The 25130-nt window shown below is 45.0% G+C and overlaps 1 protein-coding gene across 1 annotated transcript in view; it reads left to right on the top strand.

Annotated features, from left to right (window-relative positions):
• The first annotated feature begins 16233 nt into the window (after nt 1–16233).
• Nucleotides 16234–25130, top strand: part of cenpw (centromere protein W) — a 38253-nt gene continuing 29356 nt past the window's right edge. The window contains exon 1 of the mRNA XM_067984580.1: nt 16234–16444. Coding sequence (XP_067840681.1) covers nt 16352–16444 — 93 coding nt within the window. The 5' untranslated portion in view covers nt 16234–16351. The remainder of the gene's footprint in view (nt 16445–25130) is intronic.

Genomic DNA, 25130 nt, shown 5'->3' with positions numbered 1-25130 from the left:
TTATAATTTTGCTTGAAAATATTTGCCCGATATTTATTTTGTTCTCATTTATCAGATTCTAATGCAACAATGAATAAAGGAGTGATTTTTCTCTGTCAGAAATGTTTATACTGGCATACCATCACATCCCAGCATTAAGGGTAGATTTTATTAATATTTTCCGTGGTGGGAGTGGGGAGGGAGGAGATGAACATGTGTCGGGAACACATAAAGAGGTGTGCAGGTTAGCAAGTCCCACAGGATTCTCTGCATAGTAGCTGTGGGCTGCAAACGCGGTCACCCGACCCTCCATGCCTGATTCATTGGGCACCCAATTTTGCAACCCATGATTTGAGGCCTAAAAACGAGACTCTAGATTTTTCAGCTTCCATATTTTAGATTGGTGAGTCCCAATTCTATTTGATCTCCAAAGTACCTTCACCAGCCCCGATATCTAGATAAGTTTTTAGTAATGCGTTCAAAGATAATCTACAGAAAAACCTCTCTGTTAATGACTTTAACTACTGGATTTATTCTATATCTCTACAGGATCTTTGTCCTGTTTACAGAAAGCAGCAGAATATCTGAACATCAGACTTCATTTCAGACTTTCAAGTGAATTTATCTAATAGATATGCAACAAAATAAATAACATATACATATTTCCAGTAGAAATTATGCTTCCAGCTCCTTGAAAGGAAAATAATAAGTGTTCTCAATTTCTATACTGAATTACTATTCTTTTGAATTAACTTTTTATAAACACAGTGCTACGCTGGCCTGACCTACTTCTTGAAGGTTACAAACTGAATTTCTCCAATTTGAAAAATTCAATGTACTTAAATATCCTTGAAACGTTTGCTGAGGCTTCTTGGATTTAAATAATTAAAAACTCAATTCAAAACAAGCTTCCATTCAGACCACATAATTGTTAATGTTTGAATGCTGTGCTTGGTTCCTTTCTTAAGCCTGTAACCTTAATGACAATGGGCCAAATCTTCCTGGAAAAATAGCAGCGAATTCACGACATGCACCGTTATTAATGAGCAAATCGGTCAGGAAGTTCAGGGGAAGGAGAGATCCGCCATGAGTTGCGAATATCCAGAACTTGCTGGTTTATTTACCTTGCCTTGCACTAACGGCATCTCGCCCTAAGCCTCCTCATTATTTTTAAGAAGTTGCTGGATTTGCACATTAATTGCCCATTAAACTCACCGCAGAAAGTTAGGGCTCATAATTAACAGTGTAATTACCCTTTTAACAATGTGATAATTGTTAATGCAATGCCAATCAATCTCTCCAGCCTAGAAAGGGAACAGTTTAAATTGTTGAGTCTCATTCCTGCATATAGTAAATTCTTCTTAGAGATATAAAAAATTTCAAGTTTTAAATTGTTTACTTACTTTTCCTTTCTGTCGCTGGTAAGGCCAGCATTTATTGCCCATCCCTAATTGCCTTTGAGAAGGTGGTGGTGATCCACCTTCTTGAACTGCTGCAGTCCGTGTGGTGAAGGTTCTCCCACAGTGCTGTAGTGTGTAGTGTACTAGAAATACTGTACTAGAAATATTGTTCTACAAATAGTGCAGTATTAGGTGGGATCAGACTAAGAGAGAATACAAGAAGGTCTAAGATAAGTTTAGAGTGTATGTGTGTAAATGCACAAAGCTTGGTAAATAAAATTGGTGAACTGCAGGCACAAATAGCCACATGGGAATATGATGTAGTGGCGATAACGGAGACTTGGCTCAAAAAAGGGCAGGATTGGGTACTAAATATTCCTGGATCAATATGTTCAGGAAAGATAGGGAAGGAAAAAAAGGAGGGGGAGAGGGCATGGCAGTATTGATTAAGGAGAATATTGCAGTGCTGGAGAGAGAGGGTGTCCTTGAGGGGTCAAGGACAGAATCTATTTGGTTAGAGTTAAGAAACAATAGAGGTGTCATTTCACTACTGGGTGTATTCTATAGGATTGTGGGAAGGATATAGAGGACCAAATCTGCAATGAAATTATAGAGAGGTACAAGAACTATACAGTAGTGATAATGGGGGACTTCAACTATCCTAATATAGACTGGGATAATAATACTGTAAAGGGAAAAGTGGGGCAGGAATTTCTGAAGTGTGTTCAAGAGAACTATCTTGATCAGTATGTTTCCGGCCCAATGAGGAAGTAGGCTTTGCTGGATCTAGTTCTGGGGAATGAAGTGGGTCAAGTTGAGTGTCAGTGGGGAACATTTAGGGAACAGTGATCATAGTGTCATAAGGTTTAGATTAGTTATGGAAAAGGACAAGGAGCAATCTAGAGTAAAAATACTTAATTGGAGGAGGGCCAATTTCAGTGGGTTGAGATCGGATCTGGCCCGGGTAAATTGGAATCAAAGACTGGCAGGCAAAACTGTAATTGAACAATCTTCTATAGGCATATAAACAGTAAATGGGTAGTAAGAGGAGGGTTGGGGTCGATGAGGGTGAGAGAGGGTGCAGAAAAGATTTATTGGAATGGTTCTAGGGATGACGAACTTCAGTTACATCGATAGACTGGAGAAGCTGGGGTTGTTCTCCTTACAGCAGAGAAGGTTGAGAGGAGATTTAATAGAGATGTTCAAAATCATGAAGGGTTTAGAAAAAGTAAATAAAGAGAAACTGTTCCCATTGGCGGAAAGGTCGAGAACCAGAGGGCACAGATTTAAGGTGATTGGCAAAAGAACCAAAGGCGACACGAGGAAAAACTTTTTATGCGGGGAGTATTTATGATCTGGAACGCGCTGCCTGAAAGGGTGATGGAAGTAGATTCAATTGTGGCTTTCAAAAAGGGGTTGGATAAATACTTGAAGGGAAAAAATTTGCAGGGCTTTGGGGAAAGAGCGGGGGAATGGGATTAACTGGATTGCTCTTATAAAATGCTGGCACAGGCTCGATGGGCCGAATGGCCTCATTCTGTGCTGTAACCATTCTGTGATTCTGTGAAGTTTGTATTACAGCTTGACAGTTTTGCTTTAGTTAAAAAAAATCTTTAATGATGCTTTATATTTAAAAAATAATACATTGGGTCATATGTATAACTGCAGCAGCTGGCACAAGATTCACCAAGACTTGTTTGATTCCAATTTATGCTCATAAATTAATTACTTTTACTACTGAAGTCCTTCCTCCTTATTGTCATTCCTGTTGCTTTTTGCTGCTGCCATTCGAGCAAAATTGTTCCAAGTTGTCTTTTTTAAAGTGGGTGCTAGGGTTTAGCTGAGTTAGAGCTGGGTTTAGAGTTAGGATAAATTTATTTCAGGGATGACAATTCTGTTGAAGGGGAATGTTTAATTTGAGGTGAAAGGCTATGTACTAGATGGGTTTGCTGTGCAAAGGAGGATTTGTTTTGGAGGGGGGGTGGGCAGTGCGATATGTTTCATGACACTGGTCTTAATGCTGCCCCTGACCCTTGCCATTGATCATGTTCCCAGTGCTCCCCAGGACCAAGGTTGCAGACACAGAGCCAAAAGTGTTGTTAGGGGCAGCCATTGCAAGGGAGGACTCAAAGGTATACAAGTGACGGAGTGCAGCTGAATATCCATTCTTAATCATCGTCCGGCATTGAAGTGCTGGCATAACCAGACCATGTGAACATACTTCCAGGATAAGAGTGATATACACTCAATTTTTCTAAAGAACAAGTAGATGCATTTCATCAGTTTAGCACCATCTTACCTTAAGTAAACCTATGGTGGATTCTAAATAGCCTTTGCTTAATCAGCATGGTCAATTCAGTATAATTATAGTCAAAAGGTTTTCATGCAGGCTTTCTCTAAACATGTCAGTATTAAATCATGCACATATTGCCAAATACAGAAATAATTTTGACTCAGCATGTTAATTCTAAATAAATGTCCTAAGTGCGTGTGAAAAAGAAGCACAGGTGTTGTTGTCTGCTATTTCTTGTACACTGAATATTTCTGTTGTAGCAACCAATTTTAACCTGTTATCTGTTTTGTCCTAATGAGTTTGTCCAATTTAGGACATAATACAAATTGCTGACATTTTATTGAAATATTAAATATTTTATGAAGAACGTAAGAGAAACAAACTTTGTGACTTAGATTGGATTACAGGATTTACCGAACACTGTCTAAATGGGCTTCATTAAAATAATAACAAAGACTTCCAGACAAAGCACTTAAGTTAAGATTTTGATATTTTAATACATTCTAACATTGTGGATTAGATACTGGAAGATCTTTATTCTCTGGGGAAGACTTTATTAAGAATTGCCAATTCAAAGTCACAATAACTATAGCCTCATAAAATTTCAGCAACTCTCTTTGTTGAACTCAGAACACCAGACTGACTGGTGTGGGCTTTATGTAGTACAGAGTAAGAACTTTTTATTTTTCAGTCATGTATCTTTATCTACATTAATTTATAGGTCATAACAGAAAATTTTACATCAGGTGATCTGTTTCATTAGTGTGAACAAATTGGTGCCAAAATAGCTATTAATATTTTAGATAATTATAATAAACATATAACATAAGATGATTGTACTATTAATTTTCACTAGCTAGCTGCTGCAGTTAGGGTTGGTTGGGCCATGTGGGCTGAACACAGGGCTGACAGCTTCAAGATCAGATTGAACCAAAGTCATATGTTGTAAACCTGCTCCCACTGTTCAAAAACTCCAATAATCCTCTCCTATGTGCCTAGGGAACACTCATTTCCTAGGTGCCAAGGAGAAGAAAAAGTAGCAGAGACCCATGATACCTACAATAAGTACAAGAATTGTAATGGCATAGAAATGGGGAAGAAGGGGCCGAATGACTCCTTCCATCTCATTTTCACTGGGAATGGCAGTTGGGCATCCATTGGAAAGGGTGCCTGAAAAATCTGGGGGTAGCCCTTACATCTGGCCCCCTTCAGATTGGAGGGTCTGAGGGGTCTGACAGCAAGCTTGTAGGGTTGCCAACCCTCCCGATGCAGCAAGCAACCAGGGAGAAAATAGAGAAGTAGAGTTGATGGTCAGTGCATCAATGACAGGAGGCGGAGGTTTGACTGACAGGTGGGCATGGAGGCCAATAGGCACGGGTCGCATGTTTCTGCTTGCAGGTTAGGCTAAGCTTGAGCCTGTGTGAGCACTGTAGGCAGCAAAGTTCCCAAATAACAGCTGTTTGTATTTTGGCTGCAGCATTAGCCATTTTAGTTAAGTACTTCAAATACCTTTTCTATTTCAATTAGGAATTTTCTATTCCTTTTTTCATTTGCCTCCCTTCCCCCACTCCTTCTTTCACTGCATCTTTTTCTAAGTCTGTAGCCTACCTGTGAGGGAACTATCAGGTCATTTTGAGAATGAAGTGGTTGGAAACCTCTGCTGGACTTTATTCCCCGCTCTGAATAATTTTCTTTCCCCAAGTCATTGTTCATTGATATGGAGTGCGAAATGACATTTAAGTTTCCACCCTTTAGCTCCCAGCGCATGTGTGTTTGGCAGGGTTGCCAACCTTCCCGGATTGTCCTGGAGTCTCCAGGAATGAAAGATTAATCTCTCAGGCACTGTTGCAAACAACCGGGCAGAAAATAAGGAAGTAGAATTTGCTATTCGTGTATTGCGCCTGTGATTTGTCTGTGTGTAAATGCATGATATGTAGGCATTGTGTAGGCCTCTGTCTGTCCCTCTCTCCCTCAATGAACGAAAAGTGCAGCCATGAGCAACCCTCAGGTCATGCTCCCTCTCCTCTCATCAATGGAGATGCCCAACAGCAGCAGCTTCCCCCTTCCAGAAAGACTAAATAATTCTGAGATTTATACATACAAGTTACAACATGGAAACAGCCCCATTAAGCATAGTAAATTTTCTATGCATTAATGGCATTAAATGGCTCCTGAAAACTGCTTTCTCCAACAATCTACTGTCTCCACAAGTGTGACCATAACTTGATCTTTACATCAGAGGCAAAGGCAGCTTGTATCCTCTGAAGAGCTTAGTGATCCAAACCTTCTCACTTTTTTTCACTGCTTGCTCTCTCAGGTTTCAGGGCTGGTGGATGTAGGAGCAGAATGCATTTCAATCAAGCCAAGTCCCCATCAAAAACGTAACTTTCCTGACAGATAAATTTCCAGGATTAAAAAAAATCCTCTGAATCCACCCATAAAGTACCCTGGAAATGTTTTTCCTACTGAGCTTTTAGTTGTAGTACAACCGACTTGTAGTGAGAACCACAAGCAGGTGTACAAATACAGCACTGAATCAAATGCGTTTTTTACATTTCAAAATTGAGCAATACCTTCAGTTATTTACTACAAGTGGTGAACACTGCAAGCAGATTCTACTTTATTTTTGTTTCAGGATATGTTTTTAAATGCTTTTAACTTAAAAAGGTGTTACATTTTCTCAGAGCTGTGGGTACGAGTGAAGCTATCCTGTTGGCAGTTTTACTTTAAATCTGCCTCATTTTTATTCCAGGCTTCCTTTATTGGAAATGCTGGAAATCTTAAACAGAAAATGAACAGAAAACAACAAACAGAAAATGCTGGAAACACTCAGCAAATCAGGCAGCATCTGTAAATCATAGAATCTTACAGCACAGAAGGCCATTCGGCTCATCATGCCTGTATTGCTCTTTGAAAGACCTATCCAATTAGTCCCAATCCACTGCACTTTCCCCATAGCCCTGCAAATTTCTCCTTTCTAATTATATATCCAATTCCCTTTTGAAAGTTACTACTGAATCTGCTTCCAGCAGTGTATTCCAGATCATAACAATTTGCTGCATAAAAAAAAATGTCCCCTCTGGTTCTTTTGCCAATTATCTTAAATCTGTATCCTCTGGTTACTGACTCATCTGCCAGGAAACAGTTTCTCCTTATTTACACTATCAAAACCCATCATAATTTTGGACACCTTTTTAAAATCTCCCCTTAACCTTCTCTGCTCTAAGGAGAACAATCCCAGCTTCTCTAGTCTCTCCATATAACTGAAGTCCCTCATCCCTGGTACTATTTTGGTAATTCTCCTCTGCATCCTCTCCAGGGCCTTGACATCCTTCCTAAAGTGCTGTGTCCACAATTGGACACAATGTTGTAGCTGAGTTCTAACCAGTGAGTTATAAAGGTTTAGTAAAGAAGGAAAATATTAATGTTTCAGGCCTGACCTTCATTAGAACATGAAAATATTACTGATGGACAGCTTATAAGAAACAAAAGGAATCACATACATAAGAAATGGGATCAGGTATAGGCCATACAGCCCCTTGAGCCTGCTCCGCCATTCAATAAGATTATGGCAGATCTTTGACCTCAACTCCACTTTCCTGCCCGATCCGCATATCTCTTGATTCCCTTAGAGTCCAAAAATCTATCGATCTCAGCCTTGTATATACTCAATGACTGAGAATCTACAGCCCTCTGAAATAGCGAATTCCAAAGATTCACAATTTTCGGAGTGAAGAAATTTCTCCTCATCTCAGTCCTATAATCCCTTATCTTAAGACTATGCCCCCTAGTTCTAGACTCTCCAGCCAGGGGAAATAGCTGCTCAGAATCTATCCTGTCAAGCCCTCTCAAAATCTTATATGTTTCAATGAGATCATCTCTCATTCTTCTAAATTCCAGAAAGTATAGGCCCATTCTACTCAATCTCTCCTCAGAGACAACCCTTCATCCCAGGAATCAATCTAGTGAACTTTTGTTGCCTCTAAGGCAAGTATATCCTTCCTTAGGTAAGGAGACCAAAACTATAAACAGTACTCCAGGTGTGGTCTAACCAAAGCCCTGTACAATTGCAGCAAGACTTCCTTACTCTTGTACTCCAAACCCTTTAAAATAAAGGCCAACATAGTATTTGCCTTCCTAACTGCTTGCTGCACCTGCATGTTAACATTCTATGTTTTGTGTACTAGGACATCCAAATCCCTCTGAACGCCAACATTTAATAGTTTCTCACTCTTTAAAAAATATTCTGTTTTTCTATTTTTCCTACCAACACTCCATCTGCCACCTTCATGCCCACTCACTTAACCTGTCTTTATCCCTTTGCAGACTCTTTGGGCATGATTTTAATAAGATGGCGGGATGGCAGCGGGGGTGGGGGGTGGTCAATGGGCGCGCGGCAAACCTGAAAAATAAATCCTTACCGTTCCTCATGCGTTCGTGACTTAATTGATGGCCCTTAACGTGGCTTCCAGGTTTGGCATCTGAAAGCTGCACAGTGAGCAGACTGCGCACCCGCATGACTTGCTGTCAGCTGGAGCATCTGTATTTAAAGGGCCATTGCATCAATGGCTTTTGCTGGACAAAGGAGCAAGCAGGCATAATGGAGCAGCAGAGGGGCAAGCCACTCCAAGATTTAGTGACGCCTCACTTGAGGTGCTGCTGGCCAGGGTGAGGAGGAGGAGGAGGGAAATATTCTACCCGGTGGACAGGAGGAAGCGCCCTGCCTCTGCCACCAACAAGGCCTGGCTCGAGGTGGCAGAGGAGGTCACCAGCAGCAGCAACATCTCCCGCACATAGGTCCAGTGCAGGAAGCATTTCAATGACGTAACTAGGTCAGCAAAAGTGAGTACACTTACTCATTCTCTTGCATTCCGTGGTGCATATCACCCCCTCACCTTCTGCACTGCCAAGACTACTCCATCACATCATTTCTCACATCCACTTAACGCTCATTGTCAACTTACTTCACTTCCTCACCTAACCATTTGTGAACCCACCATTACCACACCCCCCAATCCTGATCCAATGTGATGTCTCTGCCTGATAGTCACCCTCTGATGCATCTCTTTCATGGTCAGCCTCACCCAAAGCAATGCATTCACTGGCTGACCACTTCACCCTCACATGTCTGTACTTTCTCCCCTCGTAGAAAAGAGCGCAAAATGCACGTGAGAGGGCAAGGACTGGAGGGGAACCACAACAAATAGTGGTCCTCAGAGGAGGAGGAGGCCCTGAAGATCAGCCGCGCTGTCGAGTCCTGTCTGTCGGGCATGCCGAGACTGGCACCCCACAAACGTCTGGTGACACAACTTTAACATTCATCACGCACATGAATTGGTGTTATTAATGATTGGCATGTTGAACACCTCAGTATGCTCATCACAATATTCAACATCGGTGATGATTCTTCATATTGCCTCCTGTTCTCTTCCAGGCCCTTAAGTGACCGAAGTGACGGGAGAGGGCGATTCCTCAGAGGAGCTCCCACCCTCTGAGGGCGCACCAACACATCTTAGTGAGCCATCCACCAGCGTAGGTACTCATATCTCGGTGGGTCCTAGTAGTCAGTTAGTTGGGTGAGTCACCACACACAAGTGAGCATGAGCAGATACAGGTGGCAGGGGCAGCTGTGGAGAGTCCACGCCAGTGGGCGCACTCCTTTCCAAGCTCTGCTCAGCTGGACACAGGTGCTGAACCCCGGGGCCATCCTTTAAAAGGAGAATGATCGAGGGACAGCAGCACATTTGAGAGGTATTGGAACAGGTGCCACACACATTCTCCACAATAGCGGAGAGGATGGAGGAGTCCACCTCCTGCATTAGTAGACTGGTGACTCAGGTAAGTGCAGGGACGTCTGGGATGGAGAGAAGGCTAGCCTCCTTTGAGCTTCAAGCACGGCTCACAAATCAGTCCATTCAGGCCCTGACAACAGCCATGCGCACTCAGGGTGAACAACATTCTGCCGCCTTAAACAGGCAGACAGAAACTTTACAAGTCGGCTTCCAAGGCATCACACATGTTCTCCTAGCTGTTGTCCAACAGGGTGGTAGGAGTGATTTGGCCCTGGCCCAGGAGAGGGATGATGAAAGGGGACATGGAAGTGGGGATGCCACTCAAAGCGCTCCCATGTCTCACCCGTTGCCCCTCCCCCCTCAACCAGTACCCACAATGCTGCTTCCTCATCAGGTGGTCGAGTCTGCACAGATGCAGGTGGAGCAGCCTTTGGCGGAGCCCCCACAGGCTCCAAAACCCAGGAGGCGTAGGCCAAAATCATCTCAACAGTCAGGGCACGAACATGAGCAACCTGCCGCTACCTCCGCTACAGCCACAGGGGATGCAGCACGTAGACGTAGTATGAAGAGAAAGGCTACGGTTTGGTGATCACAAAGGTATCCACAAGGGTATCTGACAGACTGTCATGTTTTTCATATATATTTGTTTTTTGTTAAATTCACATTAAATGTTAGCATTCTCACCACTACTGCCATGTCTTGCCCACTCTTGACTGCCTTTGGTGATAGTGCCCTTTCATGTGCTTCATTATGAACAGCGAGACTTGACGCTACCCAGCGAGTGGGTTTATAGTGGGTGTATGTGTAGTTGTAGGACTGTTTTGTGCGGGGACGGGTGTGGTGTTGGCGCTGCTCTTTCAAGGTGGACTATCCTCACTTTGCAGATATCCTTATGGGAATCGTTCAAATATTAGTGACTCCCTGGCTCATAAGCAGGCAGGTGAGCCGGTGGGTTCATCCTCAATGTTGATGGCAAATGTGGGTGCTGGATCAGGGCACGGGACCTTATCAACCGGTAACCTTCTCTGTTGCGTCTTGTTGTGCAGGACGCAACAGACGACTATAATTTTACCCACTCTTGGTGGTGCGTATTGAAGCATGCCCCCAGACAGATCCAGGCACCCAAATTGCATCTTCAGCAGTCCTATCATATGTTCAATGACAGACCTGGTGGCAATGTGACTGTCGTTATATTGACGCTGTGCCTCGCTGATGGGTTTTCTCACACGTGTCATGAGCCATGTGTGCAGGGAGTATCCCTTGACTCCGAGGAGCCAGCCCTTAAGGCTGTTTGGTGTGTGAAAGAGAGCCGGGATGTTGGATTACTGCAGAATGAATGAATCATGGCAGCTGCCACGGAATCTGGCACACAATGAAGAAATCTTTTCTGGTGTCGCAAACGAGCTGCATGTTGATGGAGTGATAGCCCTTTCTGTTGATGAACAGTCTTGGCTCATGTGGAGGTGCTTGGATTGCTGCATGTGTACAATCAATTGCATCCTGTACCATGGGAAGCCAGCCACAGAGTGAAAACCCACTGTCCTCTCCGTCTGGCTGAGGTCGTCCATAGGGAAGATGACGTATTGCGAAACGAACCATCGGTGACCTATCTTATGCACTTATGGGCAGACGACTGAGACACCCCGGCGATGTCACCGTTGGCACCCTGGGATGATCCGCAAGCGAAGAAGTTGAGGGCAGTGGTCACTTTAACTGCCAATGCGATGCCACTAGGCCCAGCCGGGAGCAGCTCTGCACGAAGAAGCGCGCAGATGTTTGCAACCAGCTGGCGACTTGCTCTCAGCCTTCATGGACACTGCTCCCCAGAGAGGTCCAGGAAGCTCAGCCTTGGTCTGTAGACCTTCTCACGAAGATAGTGCCTCTTGCGACGTCAGTCCCTCTGTTGTTGCCCCCTCTGCTCTTCTGCAGGTCCCTGTGGCCGACCTTTGTGCTGTGGAGCTGCAAGTGGCGGAACTGCATGCCATGCCTGCCACGGATGGTGATGTGCTTCCTCCTCAGATGTACTAGTGAATGCAGTTATTGCGCGCCCCCCCCCGCATCCTGATGTTGTCAGTTTCAGGGGGTCCAAAAAGTAGATAAATATGTGTAAACAGAACAATTCTGAGTGTAAACCAAGAATTTTCAGTCTAAACACAAAGAACTCCCAGACAAAATTTTGTCTGAGAGAACTGAGTGCCCTGCGGCAATAACTCATCTTTTATCCCCATCTGCCAAACAGGGATTTAAATAGCCAAATGGCTACCGGCTGCAACCTGCCTAGTTTCCCATGGCGTGCATGGGAAACACGTTGAGGCAGCATTGAAATTCCGGCATCAATGACAAGATTAATCACAATTCCAATGAGTTTAACTACTTTAATTCCTGCTTTAAATATCGTCCCACTGGTTCCTGAAAGGTGCGCGCACCCAGATGGTACTGGGTCATGCGTGTTTTTCGGCGGGTTGAGCCGGGATTCCTTCCCTCTCTGGAAATCCCCGATTTTGTTTGCTGCCCCCCCCCCCTCTCTCAATGCACCCGGATTTTGAAGTTAAAATCGTGCCCCTTGTGTCTTCCTCACAGCTTACTTTCCCACCTCGCCTTGTATCGTCAGCAAACTTGGATACATTACACTCGGTCCCCTCATGTAAGTCATTAATATAGATTGTAAATAGCTGAGGCCTTAGCACTGACGGTTGCAGCACCCCACTAGATACAGCCTGCCAACCTAAAGCTGAGCAGTTTATTCCTACTATCTGTTTTCTGTCCGTTAACCAATCCTCTATCCATGCTAATATATTACCCCCAACCCCATGACCCCTTATCTTGTGTAACAACCTCTCATGTGGCACCTTATCAAATGCCTTTTAAAAATCCAAATATACTAAATCCACTGGATCCCCTTTATCTCCCCTGCTAGTTACATCCTCAAAAAACTCTAATAGATTTGTCAAACATGATTTCCCTTTCATAAAATGAGGGTGACTCTGCCTAATCGTACCATGATTTTCTAAGTGCCCTGTTACCACGTCCTTAATAATGGATTCCAGCATTTTCCCGATGACTGAAGTCAGACTACCTCTTTTAGAACGCTAGGATGTAGGCCATAAGGTCAAGGGGATTTGTCGACTTTTAGTCCCATTAATTTCTCCAGTACTTTTTCTTTACTAATTTTAATTACTTTAAGTTCCTCACTCTCATTGGACCCTTGGTTCCCCACTATTTCTGGTATTTTTTTGTGTCTTCTACTGTGAAGACAGATACAAAATATTTGCTTAATGTCTCTGCCATTTCCTTATTCTTATTATTTTTAATCTAATACTATCCTTAACTTCTTTAGTTAGCCATGAATGGATCACTTTTCCTGTGGAGTTTTTATTTCTCAATTAGGAATGTATATTCGTTAAGAATTATGAAATATTTGTTTAAATGTTTGCCATTGCTTATCTACCATCATATCTTTTAATCTAATTTCTCAATCTACCTTAGCCAACTCACCCCTCATACCTATGTAATTAGCTTTGTTTAAGATTAAGACTGTGGTTTCCGACTTAAGTACATCACTCTCGAACTCAATGTGAAATTCTATCATATCATGATCACTCTTCCTCAGAGGATCCCTTACTATGAGATTACTAATTAACCCTGTCTCATTACACAAGACAAGATATAAAATAGCCTATTCCCTGGTTGGTTCCATGACATATTGTTCTAGGAAACTGTCTCGGATGCAATCCATGAACTTGTCCTCCAAACTACTTTTGCCAATTTGATTTGCCCCGTCTATATGAAGATTAAAGTCCCCATGATTATTGCATTACCTCTGTTACAAGCTCTTCTTATTTCTTGATTAATACTCTGTCCAACAGTATAACTACTGATGGAGGGCCTATAAACTACTCCCACCTATGTTTTTTGCCCCTTGTTATTTATCATCTCCACCCATACTGATTCTACTTCCTGATCTTCCAAGCCAAGACCCTGTCTCACTACGGTCCTGATGTCATCCTTTATTGTCAGGGCTATCCCCTCCTTTTTGAAAAGTCAAGTACCGTGGAATATTTAGTTCCCAACCTTGGTCACCCTGCAACCAAATCTCAGTAATGGCTACTAGATCAAACCCATTTATCTCTATTTGTGCCATTAATTCATCTATCTTGTTATGAATGCTTCATACATTCAAATAAAGCGCCTTTAATTTTAACTTTTTACTATTTTTCCCTGATTTGACCTGATTCACTGGTGCACTATTACCGTTAAACTCTCCGTTCCTTCCTGACACTCTGCTTATCGTTACCCAAATCACTATACTGCTCTATGGCCTTGACTTTTCTCTTTAGATTTATAAATTTCCCTTCACCTGAACCCACCCCTCCCCCCTTTTTAGTTTAAAGCCCTATCTACAGCCCTAGTTATTCAATTCGCCAGGACCCTGGTCCCAGCTCAGTTTAAATGAAGCCCGTCCCAACGGGACAGCTCCCTCTTTCCCCAGTACTTGTGCCAGTGCCCCATCAATCGAAATCCCTATCTCCCACACACTCTTTGGGCCACGCATTTAACTCTCTGATCTGTTTGACCCATGCCAAATTGCACATGGTACAGGTAGTAATCCAGAGATTACTACCTTTGAGGTAATTTGGACCCTAGCTCCTCAAATTCCCTCAGCAGAACCTCATTCCTAGTTCTACCTATGTCGTTGGTTCCTACGTGGACCATGACAAGTGGATCCTCCCCATCATGCTCCAAGTTCTTTTCCAGCCATGAGGAGATGTCCTTAACCCTTGCACCAGGCAGGCAACACAGCCTTTGGGACTCCCGGCTGCAGAGAATAGTATTTATCTATCCCTCTGACTATATTATCCCCTACCACTACCACATTTCTTTTTACTCCCCCCACTTGATGGCCTCCGGTGCCATGGTCAGTTTGCCCATCTTCCCTGCAGTCTTTGTTCTCATCCATACAGGTTGCAAGTACCTTGTACCTGCTGGACAAGGTCAAAGACTAAGGCTCCTCCATCACTGCATCCTGGGTCCCCATACCTGCCTGACTCGCAGTCACATCATCCTGTTCCTTACCACAGACCAAATCTAAACTGCTGCCTAACCTAAGGGGTGTGACTGCCTCCTGGATCGAAGTGTCCTGATAACTCTCCTCCTTCTTGATGCATCACAATATCTGCAGCTCAGACTCCTGCTCAACAACTCTGAGCCGAAGTTCCTCGAGTTGCAGACACTTACTGTAGACGTGGTTGCTTGGCATCTCACTGGTCACCACCAACTCCCACACGTTGCAGTTACGACACACTACCTGCACTGCCATCCCTATCTAACCTTGTTTTATATATTTAATTAGTTAAAGTTTTTATTCACCCAATATTTTTAGTTTTATTAACTAATTAGTTGATCTAGTTTAAGTTATTGATTTAATAAAATAATATTTCCTAACTCTTAGTTTAACCCACTGCCCTAAGAGAGCAAAAAAAACGGTAATACTCACCAACCAGTCACCTACCGGCTGCCCTGATACATGAGAAAAGAAAAATTATGAGCTTCAAAGTGATTAGGTGGAGAACAGGAGATGGCCAACTGACAAAAGTGATACTGGCGTAAGACAAGAGGCATGATGAGAAAAATTAAAGGCATACAGGAGATCTAGAGAATTTGTGAATGGTTAAAGCTAAGGTTAGCTAAGTTGGAGAGGGGAAACATGAAAACTTGGTAAAGCAGAGCAGTGGTTCAGGAGTTCAGGAGAAAAAGGCAGATCAACACCAGGAACCACTCTGCTGGCAGCTGGGATCCCCATCTCAAGCATTAACCCATAAGCTCGAGTAGCACCTCATCTTTCTACGAGGCACTTTTCAGCTGTCTGGCCTTAATTATGACCACAGACTTCAACCATAGGTCCAATTTTCTCTCGACATTAGGTGCTGGTGAAGTAATATGGTTGTATCAACACTTCTGGGAATGGGAGCGGGTAATATCTTCATGTTCTAATGAAGGCCTATGCTTGAAACATTAACATTTCCCTTTCTTTACAGATGCTGCCTGACTTGAGTATTTGCAACACTTTCTGCTTTAATTTTATTAAAAAATTGACGACTTTTGATTTCTCAGAAGCGAGTGAGAGATCATAAAGCACAACCTCGAGGCGGTGGGAGATCAGAAAACGCACCTCTCGGGGCAGTGGGGAACTATTCATGGAGGCACACTGGAAATTTCCCGATACCTAGTCCAACCCTGACAGTGATTAAAAATACTCAACCTTTATAAAGTAAATACAATAACAGTTGCAAACTGTGGGGCAAGTGTCACATAACCAAACCTCCAGGAATACATCCAACCAGAGTTGGCAACCCTAGGCAATGGAGGCCTGAAATGTAGGTACTGACTATTGGTTCCTTGCAGCGCCTACCTAGCACCCAGGTGCAGAGATTGCAATTATCACAGTCAATAATCCCAATATGCTGTCACCCTTAAAAATTATTTTTAAAACATGCCTTCCAGGTGTCCTAACCTTGTTGATAACAGCTTTTTAACATTGTGTAGCTAAAGTTGTGTTTATTTTAAATTGTTAAACTTATGATACAGAGCACTCAAAAAAAACTTTTCAAGCAGGGGGAAGAGTTAGAACCTTGGAACACACATTTAAGCAAAAGGGAAGACAATTCTGTTATCGATAGATATCAATATATGTGGTAAAACCATAAACACTCACTCTGCACTTTCCTCAGACCCGGAGGGAGGGAGGGACAAGGAGAAGAAGAAACGCCGTCGGTCAGCGACAGACACGTGACGTCACAGACGGCGCCAGGCAGTTGGTGGTTTTCCTGCTCGCGCCTAATTTGGAACGTGTTTTGAGTTTTGAATCTGCGGGTTCCGAGCCGTTGGCGATGGTGAAGCGCGCGGTGCCCCGGAGGAGCCTCCAGTCCGTCATCAGGAAGCACAAACCGCATCTGAGACTCAGCAAAGACATTCACATCATGGTGAGCCCGCTTCACCCGCGCCTTCCCCTCGATAGAAAGTTTCAGACTCGGGCCCACCGGCTACATCGTGCACTCCCCTCTGAACCACTGTCAGCGCCGGACCGCCGGGCCCGGTGATGGGAGGAGGCTCGGACCGCCGGGCCCGGTGACGGGAGGAGGCTCGGACCGCCGGGCCCGGTGACGGGAGGAGGCTCGGACCGCCGGGCCCGGTGACGGGAGGAGGCTCGGGCCCGGGCCCGGTGACGGGAGGAGGCTCGGGCCCGGGCCCGGTGACGGGAGGAGGCTCGGGCCCGGGCCCGGTGACGGGAGGAGGCTCGGGCCCGGGCCCGGTGACGGGAGGAGGCTCGGGCTCCTTTCTTCTCTCTCTCTCTCATATTAATCGGTTAATAACACACATGCGGTTTTGAAAGGTGTGATTTTTCCCGAGACTGTGGGGCTCGTTAATGACCTGGAAGAGCCTTGTGATCCTGGAGTAAACAGCAAATCCAAAAAACCAGGAGCTGTAAGAAACAGAGGGCCTGTCAGTACTGGGAGAGAAAAGGCGAGTCGGTGTTTGGGGGGGCCCGGGGATCTGACCGAGGGCTCCCTTTAACCTGCTCACGAACTTGCTGTTTACTTCCAGTATTTTCCCTCGTCTACGACTCCAGCTCGGTGTTTGAGCCGCAGAGGCGAGGGGGCACCCCCTGGGCGGGTCTGCAGTCCGCGGTGTAGTTGGGAGACGTTTCTGTTCCGAGTGGCTGTGGGGGCGACGATCGGCGCGCTGCTATTTCCCCACCTTTGCGGTACACAGACCCGAGTGTATCAACATCTTCGCCCACCGCAAAGACAGGAACACAGGTGCTGAGCCATGCAGAGGGGGATGATTGGGCGGCCGGGGTAACCTGGAAACTTGGTCAAAGAGAGGTTTTGAGGAGGGTCTTAAAGGAGGAGAGGAAGATGGAGGGGATACCGGGGACTCCAAACCCGGGGGGGTGGGGGTTAATGCACAAGAAGCTGGAGTCAGAGGGATGCACAGTGCCTAGGGAGGGGGAGGGGATACAAGGTTGGAGGAGATAGCCAGGGGTGAGGGCATGAAGGGATTTAAGTTTTGAGTACAAGGATTTTAAACGTGAGGCTTTGAGGGATGGGGAGCCAGTGTCTGTCAGCAAGGGCAGGGGTGTTGGGTGAGTGGGACTTGGCGTGGCGAGGACTGCATGCAGCAGAGTTTTGGAATTTATGGAGGATGGGAAACCAGCTAGGAGAGTGTTCGTGCAGTCCAGTCTGGAGGTGACGAATTACGAGGGCTTCACTGGCCTAGGTGCAAAGTGGGCAAGTTGTGCAGAGGTGAAAATAAGCAATCTTTTCACAGGAACATAGAAACAGGAGTAGGCCATTCAATCCCTTGCGCCTATTGGAGAGGATATTGGGTCTGAAGCTCAACTCAGTCAAACAGGAATCGGAGGTTGTGAACAGTCTGGTTGAGTCCGATACAGTGGTAGAAAAGGGGGCTGGAATTACAGGAAGGCATACGAGTTTGTGGCAGGGGCCAATGACAATGGGCCCAAAATTCTGTACTGTATGCTGGAGGAGGGATGGAAATTGGGGTGGAACAGCTCTGTTGGGTCTCTACCCTTTTTCTCTATAATGAGAAATTCTGAAAGTGGGGGGCTCTTGCGCCCATCCCTTCAGCCCTGACATCAGAAGAGGAGATGGGGCTAAGGGAATGATGTCAACTGCTAGTAATCCCGACAGTTCCCTTCTACTTGTTTGCACCTGTCATACAATGCTGATTTCCTAATGAGATTCAAAATGTGTACCTTTTCTAAACTTTTGACCAGTCTTTTGCCGGAATAATCTGGCCCTCATCAACCGAAACGTTAGGTGGGGAAAGCTTTTACCAAGGATGGATGGTGAAAATAGTGGCATTGTAGGCGGGTGGGGGAATGTGGACGGAAGTGAGGCTGAGGGATGAGAGAAAGGAAGTCACTCAGTAGAAAGTTGGTGTGGGGCTTGAGGGGGTGGTAAATGGCAGATTTCAAATGAAAGGTGTTGGGGCTGGAAGAGGGTGGGACGCTTGAAGGAGGAGAAGGTGCTGGAGCAGTAGAGATATTAATCTGATTTGAAGATAAGGGCCCACACCATTGCTGTAGTGGCTTGGTCTGGAGTGGTGATAAAAGGCATAACCTGGTGGGGAGGCTTTTGTCAGAGGACAGAGTTACTTGTGCGTGTCAGTTTTAGCATGCCGAAACGATCGTCCGCAATGAGATTGTGCAGTGTAAGGGCCTCGCTTGCGATTAGGCGAATATTCTGGAGGCAAATATAGAGGGTCTGATGAATGTCTGTGGTCGATGTTAAATGGGATGGGAGGAGGTTGAAGAGGCTGACCCTTAGGAAGTGCACTGCATAAGATGATTGGTGAGAGTGGAGGATGGAGTAGTTGGGGTTGTTGCTCTTAAGGCAGTGACAAGTGCCACAATGGGCCTGTCCGAGAATGCTAAAAGAAGCACAGAAGGTAGCTGTGGGCTCATTGGAGAGGAAACCAGCATGGGATGATGACAAGAGAAGGTAGGCTAAGGAGTAACTATCAAATAGGTACGGGTGAAGTCAACAGAAAGCTTGGGGTCTTGCTAGACTCAACGCATCCAACCAATGCACAGCAGCAATGAACAAAGCTAACACAATGCTGTATGGTAAAAACAGTAGGCTGCAAGTCAGAGAAAGTTATGTTGTGGTCAGACCATACCTCGAGCACTGTGCTTAGTCCTGGTCATCGTAACATTCAAGTGCTGGAGGTAGTATTGAAAAGAGCCACAAAACTGATCCTATGTCTTGAGTTATGAGGAAAGTCTGGGAAAACTTGGCCATTTCAGAGTTGAAAGGAAATGTCTAAGAAATAGAGGTATACAAGGTAAACAATATGGAAAGGGTAAATCTAGAATTTACTTCAGACTAAATTGCAAGAGTATCGCAAGAGGACAGGGTTCAAATTAGTGAACGGCGAGCTTAGGACTGAATTCAGGAAATTCTTCGCACACTTCTGAGTAGAATAATGGAGGCAAAAACCTGGGATTATTAAGAAACAGTCGGATGTCGCAATGGGGGTGGACGGGCTTTAGGATCTTTCTGGATGAATGAAATAAGAATCACCTTCCCCATTAGTAATTATCTTGTGGCCATATCAATGGTCGTTTTGTGCATTGTTTCATTTACAAACTTGGAGATAGTAAATGTGGAGCAGGGTAAAGGAAAACATTGCATGACAGAAGTTTGTACCTCAGTACATGCATGTGTCACAGTATGAATTTGCCTTGGCTACAAACATTAGATACAAGTTTCAAAGGGTGCTGTTCCAGGAAATAAGCCACCCTGAAAAACACCTCAGTACAGTCTAATTATGCAGCTTACGAGGCACCATCTTGATGTTTGATAAAGTTTTTTATATTATTGTTTATTTACAAAAACAATGGCATTCTCCTCTAGTTCTGTATTTACCAGGTGAATATTGCTGTGCACAGAAATATACAAGAATAGTGATTTCCAGGGCCAATGGAAATCCATGTCTGTATTTTCATTGCAGGTAATCATAACCATTCTGCCCTGTTCTCTGATAATTTCCTCGCTGCTTTTGGCTGCTACCTGATGCTGTTGCACTGGGCAACAAAGTATGCTGCCCGCAGTGGGGATTCCTGATCTTATAGTTTTGCAAGATCAGGTATTCGCATCCATAGCTTGCAACACAATTCTATCCCGTGGAGCAATAACATCTGATAGGGGGCAGTGGAATTGGCTGGCTCTGTAAACTTGGGACAGAAAAGCAGGAGTATGGTGCTAGCATGAATGGGGGGAGAGCAAATACTGCCAATGTGAGCTTGGGGAGGAGTACAGTGTGAACTAGGGCAGGTTTATAAATAATTCACTAAAATAATTTTAAAACCATTTAAGTCATATTTGGCAAGTACCAAAACATATCCACAACAGCCTGCAATTTCTCTGCAAGAAATGAGGCAAAATCCATGCAATTTTTGCAACCGTGTTCTGCAATTTCCAATGGCCCTGGTGATTAGAAAGCGGTATGCCTGAGTATTTGGGATGTTAATTTCTTTTACCGTCATTTCAAAACTATTATAGGGTTAGGAATATAAACTGATTCTGTGGAAAAAAATAAAGAACAGCTGATTTAGAACATGTTACAAAACTGGAACACGATTAAGGGATTTGGGTCTTCTAAATTATATACTGTTGTAATTTGTATGGTCATCTGAAAACAGAAATATGTAAAACATGATTCAAGTCAGCTGTTATAAAGATATTTTGTATTTGGAATTTTTTAAATGAGCTCTTAAGTTCTTGGAGTTGCAGATGGTGATGCCTTTTGATCTACTAAAGAGTGCATGAGTGGAAATAACTTTTTACAAGATTATTATAATGCTGTCCTCATAACATTATAAAAGGACTTGAGGGTGAACAGAAGACCCTCTGATACCTTAGTAATGGAGAACAGTAGTACTCTTCTAACCCTGGTTGATTGTTTTTCTTTTTCTGAAATGAGTAACTGAAGAGAAACAATTAAGGGAATATTTATTTGGACATTTGGTTTCCTTTACTTTAGGAAATGCTGGTGATGGGTTCCATTATGAGCTTTATCCTAATATCTTTTTCTTTATTTTCTGCCATGGTTGGGAGCAATGAACCCCACTTGTGGTAAATTGCTTATCAAAGAACGGCTAGGATGCTTACAGGATGCTGCTGTCACTTCAGATGATAAAAATATCGCACTGTTAGATAACTGCATAAAGGCTGAAACTATTGTCCAGATTTGTTAAAATAAACAATATAGGCAAAATAATATGTTACTATGAAGCACCAACAATTTACACAATATCGACAGCATTTATTTTAAATAGAGAACCTGGGGTTCTTGGAGTTTCTCTTGAAAACTTTTAGGAAGACACAGATTATGGTTATATATGTATATGTTTCTCGCCTTCACAGCTCTGTCCACCCTTTTCTGTACAGAGATGCAATGACTAGAAAACTGAAGAATGACTACAAGACCTGACCTTTAATACAATGGATCTCTGAGCAGAATAACATCATAGTAAACAGTGGATTGTTGGCCCAGATGCTGTCTCTTCTAGGTGTTCATAATTTCCATCTAGACTGTTTTCAACAGTTGGAAATTACATTTTTAGAATGCTGCCATCAAGACAAATTCACATAATACTACAAAGGGGATCTCATGGAAACAAACTGAGCTATGTTTTGGGCAGCTAAACATGAATATGCAACAACAAAAATACATTTAGGTGAGACATCCACATTGAATAAGTTGATGAAGTAACTGTTTGGTGAACTTAATTGACAGAGGACTGTGCTGAACATCTAAAACCAAGTGCTCTTGATCACTTCTAACAGTGACAAAGGCTATCTGTATTGCAGCCATGTGGATTGGTCATCCACAGACTAATTTTGCAGTTCAACAAAATCATAGCAGCTGAAGCCATTTTTAATACAAATTATCCTGTCTAAAACCACATAAAATCAATGATAGAAAATTTGTATTTTTGCCATGGATGGTCCTGATGTATATAGAATAGATTAATTGTTTTTCTGTGGTCCAAAGCATAATAGCTCTAGTCTTGGTTTTAAACCAACAATTACTGAATTGGTGGCAATGGAGTCTCGATGACCTGGGCCCCAATATTACCAGGGAGGTGGGATGGCAGCAGGGGAGCGACTGGGCGCATGGGTAACCCGCCCAGTAAAATCCGTTCATTCCCCACGCGATCACGGGTAAATTGAAGCCACTTACTGTGGCTTCTGGGTTTCCTGTTGTCAGCCTGTGCAGCGGGCAGACTGCACCCGCATCACAGGCTGTCAGCTGGAGGAGCCCTATTAAAAGGGGCAGTCCTCCACTACTGCTCCTGGAGCAAACACCCAAAATTATAGAATGGAACAGCCCAGGGGTAAGATTTACTGGTGCCTCACTCCAGGTCCTACTGGTTGGTGGGAGGAGGAGGGAGGATATATTCTACCCGGCAGACGGGAGGAAGTGGCCTGGCTCGAGGTGGCAGAGGAGGTCACCAGCAGCAGCAACGTTTCCCGCACCTGAATACAGTGCAGGAAGGGCTTCAATGACCTAACTAGGTCAGCCAAAGTGAGTACACTTACTCATTCTCCTACACTCCTTCCACATCACCGCCCCCACCCCATGACTCCTTCTGTACTGCCAACACTACTCTATAGCATCACTCCTCACACGTACTCAAACCTCATCCTCAACTTACCTGCACTTACTCACCACCTCCCCAGTACTCATCCCACCACTACCACTCAACCCAATCCTCATACAACCCAATCTTCATACAATGTCATAGCTCTGTCTCATACTCGCCCTCTGATGCATCTCTTTCATGGTCAGCTTCTCACAAACCAATGCATTCAGCGGTTGGCCATGTCACCATCACTCGCTCACGCCTCTCTACTTTCTCCCCTTATAGGAGAAGAGAGCCCAGAATGCGCGGGAGAGGGCGAGGACCGGAGGGGGGCCGCAACATCTAGTTGTCCTCGCAGACACGGAGCAGGAGGCTGTGGAACTGAGCCGCACCCTCGAGTGCCTGTCCGTCGGGGGCACCAAGACTGGCACCTGACAAAGGGCTGGTGACAGAACTTTTAACATTCATCACACACAATAGCAATTGATGTTAACATGCCTTGCCATCTTCAGCACCTCAACATCTATCATCATGCTTAATATTGCCTTCTGTTCTCTTACAGGGCCTTCAGCGACCGTCGTGATGGTGGAGGGCGATTCCTCAGAGGACCTGCCGGCCTCTGAGGGCACCGTCACATCTGAGCGAGCCATCCATCAGCGCAGATACACGCACCTCGCTGGGTCCCCGTCCTCACTGAGTTGGGGTCGCACATGGTGAGTCACCACACACGTGAACACGAGCAGACACTGGTGGCAGGGGCAGCTGTGGAGTGTCTGCGTTGGTGGGAGCACTCATCTCCAGGCTCTGCTCAGCTGGACACAGATGCTGAACCCTGAGGGCCATCCATGAAAAGGAGAATGATCGAGGGGTAGCAGCACATTTGTGAGGTGTTGGAACAGGTGCCATGCGCACTCTCCACAATAACTTAGAGGATGGAGGAGTCCAGCTCCTGCATGAGTAGAATGGTGACACAGGTAGAGGAGGGAATCTCTGAGATACTGTCACAGGGACGTGAGGGCATCTCTGAGATAGTGTCGCAGGTAGGTGCGGGAATGTCTGTGATGGAGGGAAGACTAGCATCCATGGAGCTTCAAGCACGGCTCACCAATGAGTCCATTGAGGCCCTGACAACGGCTCTTCGGACTCTGGGTGAACAACACTCTGCCGCCTTAAACAGGCAGGCAGATACTCTGGCACTGGCCTTACAAGGCTTCACACGTCCTCCAAACTGTCGTCCAGCAGAGTGGTAGGAGTGGTGTGGGCCTGGTTCAGGGGAGGGAAGATGACGAAAGGAGACATGAAAGTGGGGACGCCACTCAAAGCACCCCCACGTCTCACTCGTTGCCCTCCTCTCAACCAGTACCCGTACCAGTACCAGGTGGCTGTCTGCCCCTGCACAGGTGCAGGTGGAGCAATCTTTGGAGGGGCCCTCACGGGCATTGAAACCCAGAAGGCATAGGTCCAAAGCATCTAATTGGTCAGGGCATGAACAAGAGCAACCTGCCATTACCTCTGCTGCAACCACAGGGGAGGCACCACATAGGAGTAGTCGTAAGCGTACGGCAAAGGTTTTGAGCAAGAGTGTTTGATGGTTTGTCATGTTTTTTATTTATATTTGATTTTTGTTAATGGCACATTAAATATTATTATTGTCACCACTACTGCCACGTCTTGGCCATTCTTGACTGGCTTGTGTAACAAGGCCCTTTCATGAAGTTCACCATGAACACCCATACTTGTGCCACCCATTGGATCTCTCTACAGTAGATGTATGTTTAGTTGCATGACTATTTTGTGCAGGGGGCACAGGGGGGCTGGTGTGGCCGCTGCTCTGTCCAGGTGGTGCGGACTGGACTCTTCACTGTCTGATGTTAGAAGAACTGTTCAAATATCAGTGACTCCCTGGCCTCACGAGTAGCCAGGTGAGCCGCTGTTCTGCCCATGGATTGTTCCTCGTCCCCCGTCTCCATCTCCTCCTCCTCCTCAATATGGGTGGCAGATGTGGATAGGGCCTTCTCCAGCGGTCCCCCTCTGACGACTATAATGCATCCCACTTTGTCTGGTGCATATTGAAGTTCTCCCCCAGAACGATCAAGGCACCTGAAGCGCATCTTGAGCAGCCCTATGGCATGCTGAATTGGAGACTTAATAGCAATGTGGCTGTCGTTATATCGACGCTGTTGCTCAGTGGTGGGGTTCCTCAGAGGTGTCATGAGCCACGTGTGCAGGGGGTATCCCTTGTCCCCGAGGAGTCAGCCCTTGCTGATGTTCGGTTCGTGGAAGAAGGGCGAGATGTTGGACTCCCGGAGGATGAAGGAATCGTGGCAGCTGCCGGGCTATCTGGTGCACATGTGAAGGAATCTCTTGTGGTCACAGATGAACTGAGTATTGATGGAGCGATAGCCCTTCCTGTTGATGAACAGCCCTGGCTCGTGTGGAGGTGCCCATATTGCTATATGGGTGCAATCGATTACACCCTGCACCCATGGGAA

The sequence above is a fragment of the Heptranchias perlo genome, chromosome 5 (genome assembly GCF_035084215.1).
Source record: "Heptranchias perlo isolate sHepPer1 chromosome 5, sHepPer1.hap1, whole genome shotgun sequence".
NCBI lineage: Eukaryota > Metazoa > Chordata > Chondrichthyes > Hexanchiformes > Hexanchidae > Heptranchias > Heptranchias perlo.
This window is presented reverse-complemented; position numbering and strand designations above follow the sequence as displayed.